At 32.2% G+C, this 15,547-nt stretch overlaps 1 protein-coding gene across 3 annotated transcripts in view; it reads left to right on the top strand.

Moving 5' to 3' along the window:
* Window positions 1-10,189: 10,189 nt before the first annotated feature.
* Window positions 10,190-15,547, top strand: part of LOC127799065 (protein ALWAYS EARLY 3) — a 40,906-nt gene continuing 35,548 nt past the window's right edge. For 2 of the 3 annotated variants that reach the window (XM_052332778.1, XM_052332776.1), the window contains exons 1-6: window positions 10,190-10,407; window positions 10,786-10,864; window positions 12,221-12,348; window positions 13,218-13,316; window positions 13,538-13,600; window positions 14,664-14,741. In XM_052332778.1, the coding sequence (XP_052188738.1) occupies window positions 12,244-12,348; window positions 13,218-13,316; window positions 13,538-13,600; window positions 14,664-14,741 (345 nt within the window). In that variant the 5' untranslated portion in view covers window positions 10,190-10,407; window positions 10,786-10,864; window positions 12,221-12,243. The remainder of the gene's footprint in view (window positions 10,408-10,785; window positions 10,865-12,220; window positions 12,349-13,217; window positions 13,317-13,537; window positions 13,601-14,663; window positions 14,742-15,547) is intronic. The other variant, XM_052332777.1, reaches the window with a different exon arrangement.

Raw genomic sequence — 15,547 nt, 5'->3', positions numbered from 1 at the left:
AGTATCATCAAAATGAACTTGGTTGTGGTATTTTTGTAATTTTATATTAGTTTTATGGACCATATTCAATGCATCGTGTTATTTTGCACGTTTCTCAAGTTAAAAATTTTGTTGCGTCTTATGCTAAGTATAATTTATTTTTTAGCGAAAAATGTGTGAATCGAATAATTTTATCTTTAAAATATTAGTACTGTTAGGATGATTCATTACTCAAGTCTCGTCTAACATTAAATTCACAACAGAATTGAGATAAATTCAATCGTGTTTGGCTCGACCTCTCCATTTTTGCTATGCAGAGTTTGAAAATACATAATTATAATTTATTTTCATTTTATCCTTTTAAAATAACTATTATAAAATTATTATTACTAGTTATGCGTCTTTTTTAAATAATTTAATTTGTAATTAAACTCCGTTCATCCCATTATACCTCATATCAGCTCATGTTTTACAATTCAATGTCGAGTAAAATCTTATGAGTCACGAGTTTTTTTTAACTCACGCATAAGACAAAATTATCCGTTTATAATACAAGTTATCTTATTAAGAGTGAGTTATATATACAATATATTTGGGGTGACTCTGACTTTTTAATTAATATAATTATTGCAATCAACTTATTTGATTATACTCATGGTCATATGTGTTTAAATATGAATTTTCACGTTTTATCTTTTAAAGGTTCATTGAGGATTGAAGATAACGAAACTAACAATGCACTTGTACACATAATTGATACTAACATCGATATTATATTTTAACATTAATTGATACATCGATAAATTAATAAGAATAATAAATATTATATTTTAACGTATATCTTTCTCTTACATTGAAAAATCATGGTTTATTATGCACGACTTTACTATCACTTGTATTAAATACGAAACTATCTATCACCAACTACAACATTAACACATTTATAAATTATAATATCAAATACACTAAATTTTCAATTAATATATATTTATTATGCAGGATAAACCATTGCCATAAAGTAAGGGTGACAATACAGGTTGATCAGTCGTATCGTGTTGGGTTGAGACACACGTATAACACATATCAGGCTAACCCAAACACGACCTGTCTAATTAAATGTGTCGTGTCGTGTTACCTGTTTAAATCTGTGTCACTTGTTAACTTATTAACTCGCCCAACCCGTTTACCTTATAACATGTAAAAACCTATTGAGGGCATAAAAAATAAAAACCTATTCAATACACATACAAAATCTTATTCGTACACATATAATCATCAATTGCCGTGACCGAGCACCATCAAAACCAAGTGAGCACCAGTAATAGTGAGCACCAAGAAGCACTAGTTACAAAGCAAAGCACCGAGCCGAGCGACGAGCTATAAGCAACAGCAAGCACCATCAACACTGATCAACGAGCTATAAGCAACAGCAAGCACCACTGGCACCGATCAACGAGAAAGAAGGAGAACGGCACTAAAAAATTGAACACTGAGCACTGATCAATGAGGGATGAGGAGTAACCAATCAATGATCGAGCACCACCGGCATTGACAAACCGACCACCGAGCAATTATGAGAGCTGCGAGACAAGGGACAAGAAGAATGGCGATGGAAGTACTAAAAGACCGACCAACAATGAGAGCTGCGAGACGAGGGGGAAGGAGAACAGTGGCTGAAGAAAGATGGGGAGTAAGGAGACAAAGAGGAATCATAAGGGGGCTTCAGGCATGCGTAAAAACCCTAGGCAACAAACATTGTGAAGTTTAGTTACTTAGTATATATAATATAACATTAATATTATATACAATAATATTAATATATATAATATAATATATTAAACAAGTTTATTTCGTGTCTAAATAGATTAGGCATGTTGACCCTGTTTAAGGCACGTTTTTTTTGTGTCGTAAATGAGTTGACTCATTTATGTCCTAAACCTATTTAGTCTAAACCCAAACACGCCTAACTTCGTGTCGAGTCGTGTCGTGTAATTGGGTCATGTGAAAAATTGCCAACCCTACCATAAAGTATGATAATCGCACAAAATATTTTTATTAATTGATAAAATATTACAAAACAAAAACGTATTTATTATTACCAATAAATTTAATCAGAGAAGCTAATAGAGAATTATTAGTTCCATTAACAGGCTAATTGTTCTTCAAGCGGACGCCAAGGGCATCCACGGAATTCCGCTTCGATACCTTTCTCTCCTCACAATTTTTAATTCCGGAAAATGGAAAATCTCCGGACCTACATGCGGAAACCCAACAAGCGTGACACTTGCTACTCACGAGCCAACCAGAAAGCGACACGCGCGCATCAAATTTCCCGGCCACCGTTCCAGGCCGCTCACTCGCCTCGTCAGCACGTGAGGGTAGCAGCGATGTCGGTTGATAAAGGGCAAACGGTTTGACGTATGACGAAGGTCGTTTCCGTACAAGTCGACGGTGGAGATCAATTCCCCCAGACCGACGGCAGAGATCGACGCTGCGCCACCGCCGACGCCGAGGTGACGTAGGCGAGCCTGGGTATGGATACGCAGCGGAGTAGGTAAGGAGTCTATACATGCGTAGTTGTATGTCTCTCCCCGCGGCGACCGGCTATTGCCGGTGGTGGTGGCGGTGGCGGGTTTGGGTTTGACTCGGACAAGGTTTCGGCCAACGGCGGCGCTTTTTGTAAAGATTCGATGCATCGCAGCACAGCCCTTTTGGCCGCACTCGAATCGAACGTATCCCATCCATCCCCGCGTGTCGGCGTGATAATGTAATCATGTCACTGAAAAATGTAAAATAAAAATTCCACTAAATAAATCTTAAAATATTTATTTAGTTGATTTATAAATATTTATTCTATCATTCTAAATTTATAATATATTTTATTAGTTATTTATTACATGATCATTAATAAATATATTTTATTTTTAAATAATGTATTTTATTATAAAATATTATTATTAATTTCTGATAAATATACCGTATTTTGCACTATTATCATTTGAGTGACATCTGTTTAAAAAAATTAGATTTTTTATTTTTAAATTTAAGCAACTGTCAATTTACATGGTCATAGATTAAGATTATTAAAAAAAATAAAAATTAAATTACAACTACCAGACAATAGGTGAATTTTTATTTATTTTATATTCAAATAATTGTTAATTTTATTATTAGTGATATTTTCCTGGACGGAATTTGAATAATAATAATTTACTTTTTCATGTCAAAAGTGACGTGAGTATAACCAAAGGGTGGCCCAATGCATTTGTCCATTGCGGGTCTAACGTTGCTTTCAGTTTCTCGGGGGGGGCCATGTGCTTTGGGTTCCAATTCTCTCTTAGGCGTGCATTCCCCATAATTTGAAAATTTCTAGAAATTATATCATAAGCTATGGCTCTATTATATTTTAAATTTAAACTGAATCAAATTACTTTAAAAATCATACAAAAGCATACTAATCCATAAAATTAATATTTATTAATTTTTATTAGTTTAGTATAAACGATGATTTGAATAATATTGAGGTTAATATAAAATTTAGTATCATACAAAATTAATATTGAGATCGTCCCAATCTTGTGTCACATTTTCTCATGTGTCTTCACTGTCGTTTGTCATTGTCGGTCATCATCAATCATTATCCTTACGTCACACCATTCATCTTCAATCGCCAAATGAAGAAGCAAGCGCCGAACGAGTTTGACCGGACCCGACCCATTTTAACCCAAAGCCCATCCTCCAAAAAAAATGAATTTTTAAATAATTAATTTGTGAACTTGTTTTGTGTGTACATTTATATCAACATCTAATTATGATTAATTTGTGGAGTTGTTTTTCTATATACATTTATTGTTTTTGTTTATTATTTAACATTTTTTTAATTATGATTTTAAAAAATAAAAAAAACCTAACACACATTAATCAAAGACTAATATTAAATTAATTTTCTTTTGTTTTTAATGATTAATTAAATCTTAACTCTCCATTTTTAATCAAAGACTAATATTAAAGTAAAATGAGTAACATTAGAAGAGTCGAATCCGTCTTCTTTCATCATCATCACTCTTTTAATTTTAAAAGGAAACTAGAAATGGAATGAGATGGGTTGGGGCGAATAGTGTTATCCACAATTCCAATTTTGAACTCTTAAACTCATCTCCAAACTTGAATAGGAACATGATCATTGAAGGAAAATTAACCTTAATCCTATCCCCATAAAGCTTAGGGATTCCCATAAGGAGCCCGATCCCCAAATTACCAACCCAAACCACATTGAATCAACCCTAAACTCATGCCTAAACCCCATCTTAGATCTTATCCAAACATTGATTAACATGAAAAAAAATATTAAAATATGAACAAATTCCAACCTCTAAATTAAAATTAAAACATCAAACAAAAATAAGATTTTCAAAATTAAAATTTAAAATTGAATCAAATACATCTTCAATGTATATTGATTATTTAAAACCTTAATGACGTAGTTATGAGTTGAAATATAAATATTAACCTAAAAGGTTAATACATAAATAACATATATATATGTGGATTTAGGTTCAAGGTCAAGAATATTATCCAATCTCTTTCTCAAACTTAATCTTGATACTTTAAGTATTTTCTCAAATTGGACACAAATCAAACTTACTGAGTAAAAATTTATTTTTATTAAGATAGTTTCAAATAAAAACCTACAAGGTGAATCGAACCCAAATTGCGTTTAAGAGCTAAAACAAAAATTCAAAACATTATATCATGGGTGTGTATGTAACACCTCACTCTACCTGTAACAACCCATCATCGGGTTTAAAAATATTTTGTCATTAATTTATGTGTAAAAAATATGCTACTATTTGATGAAGGTGTTGCTAATATTTTATGTAATATTTTGAGGAGTACAAGTATGGTTGTGAGAGAAAATTGATAAAGTATTTATAATTATTTAGGAATATACATTTATGTATGGAAAATGATACATCATTTATTAGGGTATGAACATAGTATTGTTATGAATTGATAAATGATGAGGGAAAATTATTATGCATGAAAATTGCCATATGTGAGCATGTGTTGAAAATGTTTAAGAGTATAATTATGGATGCATGTGTTTAATTATAATGGGGTGAGTAACATGTGGATCATGCATGAAATTATACATATTTACAAATTGAGTTATATACATGATAAATACTTAGCGCACTTGTTATTTTGTGTTGTGATTATGACCATGTTCAGGGAAAAAATGATATTTATATGATTGGCGGACAATATGTGGGGGTACTGCTACCAAATTGCTTCAAGTAACGGCTTGGCAAGGTAGACGTGTATTACACAGGCGCCAACCTCTGCATTGGGCTATAACACTGCTAGTAGACCATGCCGGTGATGTGTGGGTATGCTAAGCGTGTGTTACTAGGCAAATGAGCCCGTATTCATGATTTGCGTATATTGATAGTTGTAAGCCTTAAGAGTTGTATATATATGGTTTGAGTATATTGGTAATGAGTGAGTCCTAAGGGCCGTATGCATATATTTTAGCATGTGTTGCAAATATGACACGAGGCATAGCATATGTGCATATTGTTGTGAGACATAGTATGGATTGATGTGTATGATGTACATGGTTGCGTGGTGTTGTAAAGTATACCACGAGCATATGGTGGTGTGTATTATGGCATAGTCATTTCTTATGTAAGTGGGTAATATAATTCTATCTTACTTCAATTTCCTATTACCCCTTATTTACTTCATTTATACTTGTTGAATCTTGTGGCTCATATTTGCTTTACATCATTCTAGATAAGGGAAAAAGTCATGGATACAAGCATGTTCAATTGAGATAATTCTTATGAGTTAGTATGTGTATAGGGTTTTTCCAATCAAAAGATTCATGAGAGTGTTTTTTAGGGCAGAATGAAAGGAAAGAGTTTAAGTTGTATTTAAGTTTTTATTGCCCCTTAAAATTAAGTTGTAATGAATTATGATATAAATATTTATGTTAACTTCTGTTGCTTAATGAAAATATGCGATGAGTTTTATTTGAGTTTATAAACAAATACATATATGTATGTGTGATAAAATTTTTGAGTCATTTCACTACTAACGAATACTATGTAGGAAATTTGACATTTTTTATAATTACACTTAGTCTCTAAATTTTTCAGAATTCATTTTTTACCCCTCATTTTAATGTAACATTATCAATAAATTTAAAGTTAAGACAAGTAATTAAAAATAATACACGGGATGTAGTTTGAATTACAATATTGTGAAAAAAAATACATAGCTAGTATGTATTTATTCAAAATGTAACTTCAAACATACATTCATAAAATATAGGACTTATAATTACATTATTAACATTGGAAATATGAGCTATATATAAAATGATGTAAAATTATAGAATGTCTTCACTAGCAAATTAGTCGTGTATATTTATCTTATTCTTGCCCTTGTGGTTTATAGGTGTCGATTGACATATTTGAATATGTAACATTAAATGTTGAATCATTTAGCGAATGTTTAAAAAATATATATTTTTTTTCATGCATGATAAATGTAGTAGGTACCCATATACATGACCATATAAAGGCAAGTTAATACCAAAAGTCAAATAATATTTTTCAACTTTTCATACTCAGGTCAAGATAAATAACACCAATTTAACTAAATAAAATAATAACCAACCTTACATGTCACTTACTCAAATGATACCAGTGGCTATGTGAACATGGATAATTATCATAGCTTATACAATTTTCACATCACGAACATGTCAATATATATGTAAGCAATACAAATAAAAATTTAGTGATTTTAATATGAGAACCACTCATTTTGATTATTGTTAAACTTTGTGCCTTGATATGCATGTTATTTTAGGAAGAGAACCACTCATTTTAATCAAGCTCAAATTGTTACGTTTTTTTATAAATTTGTTTGAAAAGATCCAATTGTTTGGAGCTACCATCTTGATCTATTAATGAATTGCTTTAACATATCAATGAAATTAATGATAAGATTGACACAATTTTTGTTGTGGCGTAGCCTCCAAATGAGAGTCCTCGTCAAGTAGGCAATATGCTAGCAATTCCAAAAGAAGCCATAATTTTGGAGAACATTCTTAGGGCATGAGCATAACCCCTTGAGAAATTATTATTCATCCATCATTCGTCTGAGACCAATTTCCTAAACATGCATGTCATCATTTCCGCTGGTCGAGCTATGCTATCGGAAGGAACATAAGGAGACACGTCCCCTTCATGCATTACCCCTGCATTGTTTCACGACAATCCAACTTACTTGGTCCATGCCCTCCTCTTTTAAAGGGACCTTCTTCACTTGGAAATGGTTTATCTCAAAGGTTATTTTCGAGTTTAATCTTGGGACAACACCGCAGACATGGAAGATGTACCACCATTTATCGAGAAAGAGCACCACACCCTCACACATGCGTCGTGTGTCCTTGTCCCTTTGATACCTATAAATAGCCTAAAACTCTTCAATTTTTAGATAAAGCAAATGGAAGATAAGAAAAGACAAGCGAAATAAGACAAGACAAATAAAAACGCGCACAACTAATATTGTTAGCAATCGCTTCCCTCATTCATCATTTTCTTATACAACATCTTTATTACTTTTGCATTTTGCACTTCATAAAGATCTTGTCTAACTTAAGTATATGAGGGCCCAAGCAAAAGACATAAGATATCCTACGACACTACTACATTCCTTATCCCTTAAATTTCTCCACAGCTCTCCCAATCAACGAATCGAGCTCTTTCCGAGCTAGCATACTAAATTTGTCCCGAATGACTTCTTATCCCCTAGATTTGGTATACAATGTGGGAAAGGTGATTGACACTCATTGTTTTTTTGACTACTTGTTGAGTTTTTTCAAAATAAATAAATGTTCATTATTGTAGTCCAACAATAACAATTTTATTTAAACTAATATATAAATCTTAATGATAAGGTTGTTACCTTTCAAGTTTGAAAGCTCTTAGATTAGAATAATTGGATGGCATATAAAAGAGGTATTGACAATGTTTAACATATGTTAATTTTGATTTTTCTTTCTTGTCACTTCATTATGCTTCAATATTTGCTTTCTTTACCCTAATGTGATTGAATTTGAACATTACCCTAATATGATTGAATTTGAACATGCAAACCAATTTCCAATTTCGATCCAAAGTTTCAAAATACTTTATTCCTTCTGGAAATATTATTTTTACTATTTCAAAATATTGTTATTTGTTCACAAAATTTGATGAAAAATACTAAGGTGATAGTTTGAGTGATGTGATAGTTGAAATAGCAAACAAAATATTTAGTCTGTCTCGCTATTAGGTGATTGGTTGGTTATCAACCACGAGACTATTGCACATTTAAATGTGAATATGTAAATGATACTGGTTAGTAAATTTTAACAAGTGTAGTTCTGGTTCCATTGATGACACTTGAGTACCCATTCCCCCCAAAAAAACACAAAAAATAGTCGTGTGTAGTATAATGTTATCATGCGCTTAAATAGGGTAGTAAATTTGGTGTTTAAAAAATTTTCAAATCTTATTAAGATTTTCAATAAAAAAATCGAAAATAGTGAACTGCATAAAGAAGATGGAAAACAAAATATACAATCAAAATAATAATTTATAATGGTTCGGTTCAAATTAGTCTACATCTAATGCTCCAACCTTCTAATTAGAGATTTTAACTTTTTTATATTTACCAACTAGCAAACTTTTCTAATTCGTCTAGTATAATAGTTAAATTTTACAAGGTATAACAAATACAAGTTATAGGAATACTCTTGAAATATACTTTCACATAAAACTTTGTTAAAACCAAGGGTGAAAATAAATAATACAATAACATATCAAACATTTGACCAAAAAAATGAGACTACAAATTAAGTACATAGAGATGTGAGAGCTTTTAAAATTTGAAATTTGAATAGCATGAAATGGTATATCTATTTTGAGTTTCAAAATTTATTTTATTTATAATTTTCGTAGCCTTTCTCAATAAATTTAGTCGTTAGTGTCTAATGTTTGAGAAATCTAACTTGCAAAAGCACGCGTATAGTTAATTGTTCAAGTGTCTGAAACAAAATTAGTCGATTGATTTTCAAATTTTGTAACTAGGCCAATTGATAATTTATAAAAATTAGTTGATTGTTCTCAAAACTTTCGATTGTAAATGATTAAGTGGCTATCGACAACAAGTGATTGAAAACATGTAAAACAAAAGGTTGACAATTTAAAAATTTGGTCGACACCATTTATGATTTTGGTTGATTGTTTACAAATGCTAGTCGACTGTTTTACCTTAAAGATTATTTTATAAGGAAAAAACATAAGAAATGATCGACAATTTTAATGGCGTGGTCGGCAATTTTGACATGCATATTTAAAGTTTATAGTTTTGATAGATATAATTCACAAGATATATATTTATTAAAGTATTGTGTATCATGCAATATGTTCTCATTATTATTATTATTTATTCATTTATTATTTTTTATTATCTATTTTCCTCGTTTACCAAGTTAATAGTCAATAGGTTTAAAAATTTAACCTAACCAAATCTCTTAGTTCCATGTTATCTCTCATTAAACAATATATTTGTTTAATTTTATTTATTATTTCACATGTTTTTAAAAAATAAAAATAAATAAATAAAATACCGATAGTGGTTGATTTCCATTGTGATTATTGCTAATGACCAAGAATGAACCTTTGCATTTATGTAGTTCACTTTTCACCCATTATCTGTATTTAAAAAAAAAGTTCTATAGTTTGAAATAATAATAAAGATAAAATGATAATAAAGGAGATATCTATAATTTTTTAAAAAATGAATGGATACTATTGAGTTTAACCTTACTTCATGGAGATTTATGTAATTTAGACTTTTAAATAATTAAACAAGAGAAGTTATATTTTTCATAAAAAAATGACATCAATTATTATTATTATTTTTATTTTAAAATAAATATAAAATAAATTCAAGGAGCATTGAAAAAATGCCAAGATATTAGCTTAAAATTCTGGTAGCAGTCGGGGGAATTTGTAATAATTTCAGTCAAAAGGCATTGACTGGCACAACAGCATAATATAGGGGTAGAAGTGAAATTAACGGAACTCTTTCCACTCAATTTCAAATAAATTAGAGCAAAAAAAGTTTAAAAAGAAAAGAAGGTCATTGAACAAAGCTTTGGTTTTGGTTTTGGTGGCTCTTCGGCGTCTCTCGTTTTCAAGTTTCCCGGTTCTGCCCCAAATCTCCCACCCTTTCTCTCCCGCAATCCGCTAAATTCATCTTCGTCTTCCCCTTCTCCAATCGCTCCACCGCCCCGATTCTCCGCTCGCCTGGATTCGCCACTGTCGCATCCGATGGTTCAAGCCCGAAGCATCGCTTATCTGATCGGTAAGACCACATTTGTTTGCCTCGCTGCTTTTCTGATCGTTTTCTTTTGCGCCGTTTAAATTAGGGTTTTGACTGAGAATTTCGAGCTGCCTTCTGGGGTCCGGGGGCTCTGGCCACAATGTATTGTATATCCATTCACTAAAGTTTCTACTCCTTCAGTTCAAATTTGAAAATTTTAACTTATTTTTGAATTTTCCGATTTCGCAATCAAATTGTCTCTTCTTCTTCTTCTGCTATTTCTTGGAGGTTTAAACCCATAGTTTAGGTTGGTAAGTTCGTTTTTGATTTTGTGGGCATGTGTGTGTGTGCCTGTGTATATATATATATTCATGAATTGGCTTACACTCATATGCTGACTTTGCTGAGTACGCCTATTAGGATCTGGGCGAAGCTTCTTGATGTGATCAGCTGACGTCCGAAGCTTTGATTATGAAAATTCTCGATCTATTTTTTTAAGGTGATCTTTAACGGTTGATTCCTGTTTAAATTAGGTTTTTTTTATACAATTCAGGAATTCAGGCCCTGATGCTTTTGCAGGCTTTAAGATGATTCTGAAATATGGTTAGATAGAAAAGCCAATTTTGCACACAGGCTTGGAGTTTTAGCTTGAAACTCATGCTTTAAATTTTATCTTTATGATTGTTCATGAAATTTTGAGTTTGGACCTGTAAATGATGTACTCAGTGAAGCAGTACCTTTATTTGAGTTTCAGGTGGAACAGTCAAATTACTTTCCGCAAATCATGAGCCTGTCTTCTTGGTTGAGCTTGTTTGTCTCCCACTTAACAAAAAGTATATGCTACTGTCATTAAAACTAGTTGCACGATAACCAATGCGTATTCTGTGACTGTTTCATTTTGTAATTTAGTTTTTTAGATGGGCTTTTCTTCCCTTTTTTCCTCCTGCCTGAGCAAGGATCACGAGTACCCATAAGATGAGCTTCAATATATGACTTATCCATTATTCCTGTGACAGTTTCTATTTTGTCTGAACTATTTCAATTGGTAGATTTAAATTCTCTACTTTCTCTTACTTGTCCACAGAAGAGAAAAAAAATCCCTGAATCTATATCAGGAATATGTTAACACAAGCACAGATTTTGTGTGAAGAAAATTAGTTACGTGGCAATAAATAATAAACACGGGTTATCTTCAGAACCTGAAGTTGATTAATTTTTCACGGTGTTGGGTTGACTCTGTGAAAAAGGAGTTGACTGCTGTGATTTATCAGATGCAATACTCCTGATTTAACGGACCATAAAAGAAGGATACTTGAAGCTAACCTGTGGCATTCAGATTATTAGAAGCTGTTAACTTGAGATATGTATTAGATGGGTGGTACTATTATTTAGTCACTGGCTGCTGCTACAACCTTTATGACAATATAATGCAATGGTTTAATGATGGCTGATTGGCTGATCTAAAAAGGACATGTGAATAATTTTTCCTTTCCCTCAAACTGATGAAGTACTAAACCAAGATAATAATTGGGAGTTTGGGAATCTTTGTTTGTTTGTTTATTTTTTGTTTTTGGCTGGGAATCCCTGATTCCATCAAATTTCTTGATGAAACTTGCAAATTGGATATTTGCTTATAGAATTTGGATTGTGTTGCTTGGAATTCTTAGTAGATCAAACTGTTTTTTCTTTTTTGATTTAGTTATCCCCTTTCTTTGGGGAAGAATGCAATCAAATAGGATCCTTATTGAGTGGAGGCACATTTTTTTATTTATTTTTAGATTTTGATTTTCATTTGGTTTCCTTCGTTCTCTTTGTATTATTTGGTAACATATGCCTTTCCTGTTGGTGTCCTCAGTTGATTAGGGTATTGGTTTATCCATGGCTCCAACAAAAAAATCTAGAAGTGTGAATAAACGTTTTTCTTCCATCAATGAGGTCTCTCCCCCTCAAGATGGAGAGAGTGCCAAAAAAAGTATGCTGCGGGTAAGTATTTTCTTTCTTCACAAGATATTTATGTTCTTTACATAGTTGTGTTAAACTCTCCCTATCCTTCCGATATCTAGTTCCAATTTACACAATTGGCTTCTTGTTAGGATTTAGGCAAGGAAAAACTTGTTGTATTTCCAGCAAAGTAGACTCAATATATATACAGTTTTGGAGATGAACTACCCACTTCCTTAAAACAAGGAACCACTATCTAACCACCTAATCTGAAACAAAAACACAAGTTAAGGACCATAACTCAGCCCACTACTAGATAAAACTAACTGAAAAAACAACCAACAACTACAGGGAAAAAACAATAATTCATAAATCTGATAAACTGGAAAATTACTCCTTATTTCCCGACACTTCTCAAACTTTTGCTATCTTCTTGGTTGTGGTATGTACCTAAATCATTATAGGCTGAAGCTTCAATTTCACTGATAATTTGGAAATTAGAAAGATGGTTGTTAAACTCGTGACATCAAACAAAATCTAATATAAAGTGTACTTCATTTAAGATGCACTTCATGTTGTCACTAAATCTTCTCACAGTTCCATCACTTTGTCTAATTTGTTTTTTTCCTTGGTTTAGCTTTGATCACGTTGATTATCTTTCATCTTATGGATGTGACACTTTTCAAGGCTAATTTTGAAGGATATAGCATCTGGGTTTTTGGCTTACTTTGCTGTGTTCTGCTATTCTTGTTAATTCTTATGTTGTTTATCCATGTTTTTGTTGTATTTACATTCTATTATATTTGATTCTATGACAATAGTGTCTTAGCCATTGCTCAGGGATTAACTTATTGTACTTAGCATTTTGCAACTATCCACAAGAGGATAACACCATGATGTTCTTTTCACAGAAGAGAAAGCTGTCTGACATGTTAGGTCCACAGTGGAGCAAGGAAGAACTGGAGCGTTTCTATGAAGCATACCGCAAGTATGGGAAAGATTGGAAAAAGGTTGGTTCAAGTAACGTTCGCTGTACTCACGTTATATGGTAAAAAAAAATGAAGTCATGTAACTCGTATTTCACTTTATTTCCATGAACTAATATGATTGTTTCGTTTGAACTACTGATATTCAGGATTATGGAATTCCACATGATTACTGCTCCTGCTTATTGATCAGTAATTGTTTTGGCCCTTTTGGGGTCTTTTGATTTTTGTTTCATATGGATTAGGTGGCTGCTGTAGTGCGGAACCGATCAGCGGAAATGGTGGAGTCCCTTTATACAATGAACAGGGTAAGTGCATGCATTCTATTATATTTCTGAAGTGGGCCAAATTTTTAACAATCATATTCTTTCAGTTGGCTGATGCTTTTATTTTATTTTTCCAGTTTAAGTATATTTAAGAGTTAGAAGTTTCTGTCTAATATATCTAACACATAACCACGGTAACTTTTTTTTTTGGGTTGCTTGTTAGGAAACTGCTGGCATTTGAATTGTATGTAACTTTTGGGTTTCTTCTGTCAAAGTTAAGCTAATGTCCATCGCAGTGCCACCTTTAATCTTTCTTTTACAAAATTATATATGTATATGTGATTGACCTAGTAGAAATAGTTATGAAGTTAAATTTTTTTTCCCTTTAAATATTATTGAAAATGTTGGTGGAACCTTATTTCTTAATATGATGCTTGAAGAATAAAAGAATATTAAAAAACCACTTAGGGATTGATTTCTTTAAGCTAGAAATCTTGTACTAGTTTGTTGAACAGTTGTTTTGAGAAGTCCAGGATGAAAAAGGAAATGATGTTTGACTTGTTAGTTTTTTGAGCTCCCCTACAATACTATTGACTACTAAAAAATGTGATACTTTCATTTTACAGCATGTATAATGAACTTGTGGATTAATAATGTCCAAAGAATTTTACTTTTTCTTTTTATATTCTTTTGTTCCCCGCCTAGTGTGATTAAGGCTTGTGATTGTTGTTGTTTCTAATGTACCTGTGTTCAAATTTTGTCTAGATTTTTTTTTTTCCCCAATATCTTGGATTGGATATGATTTTCCATGATCATTGCCAATATTTTGGTTATGGTTTTGATTGCTGCACTTCACTATGCATTGATAAAACCTAGATTTATCATCAATTTTGAATTTTCGATCTCATCATTATCCTCATCACCACAAGCTTTTAATCCCATGAGGTTGGGTGGGCCTTTGAACTTTCCACCTGTCCAGGATTTATAGTTAGAAATTGAGGTTTTTAGTGCCACATGTTGTAGTGAATATATATAGTTGTGTAGTTTGCTTCATATTGGTTTAATATTGGTAGTGTTCTTGACTCATTTTATTACCATGGTTCAGGCTTACTTATCTCTTCCAGAGGGAACTGCTTCCGTGGTTGGGTTAATTGCAATGATGACTGATCACTACTGCAATCTGGTGCGATATAATTTAGTTGCAATCGATTGGTTGAATGGTTTTGTGCAACTGCTATAACTATTTTTATGATATATACCATTGAAAAGATTGTTTGTCATATGTTTTCCTTAAATTACTGCCGTAGAAGGGAGCCATCAATTAATTTTGTTGGGAAAATATGGGAATCACTCTAGGTGAATGAGAAACTGAAAAGCATGAAGGGTTTATCTTTTTCCTGCATTTGGTAATACCACTTTTATACAATCTGCTTTGATTTTTTGAGTTGCCAGAGAAAATACAACAATCATGATGGACTTAATTAGGAAACCAAATGATCAAAATCTCCTGCAATTGACTTTGGTGGATTTTGTCAATAACTTGAATGGTTAAGGTTATCTGCACTCTAATAACTTGAATGGATGAGGGCATTTTAGTCTTTTACTTGGTCAACAAAAGCTGTTTTGAGAAAACTTATAAGCTCTCCAAAAAAAGGTTGGAGGTACTGGCCTTTGACCACAAAAAACGTAGAGCCTAAACAACTTCTTAATCTTCCATCCCAATCAAATAATAATTTGATGCTGTACTCATTTAGTTATATAAAAAATAAAAACTAATGTTTACAATTCTTTTTATAACTGCAAAGTAAAGAAAATAAAAACTATAAGTTGAATAAGATCAAGAAAGACAATGATTATGTGTACTGTAAGTTGGATAAGAAGCAATTTTAGACTGCAGTGTGATTGACAAGCCAGGGCAGAGGCTAGGGCACAAACGAAAAGGAGGAAAAGCTCTGAATATTACTCGAATATAAGAATGACCCAAAGACA

Source organism: Diospyros lotus, chromosome 4 (genome assembly GCF_014633365.1).
Source record: "Diospyros lotus cultivar Yz01 chromosome 4, ASM1463336v1, whole genome shotgun sequence".
NCBI lineage: Eukaryota > Viridiplantae > Streptophyta > Magnoliopsida > Ericales > Ebenaceae > Diospyros > Diospyros lotus.
This window is presented reverse-complemented; position numbering and strand designations above follow the sequence as displayed.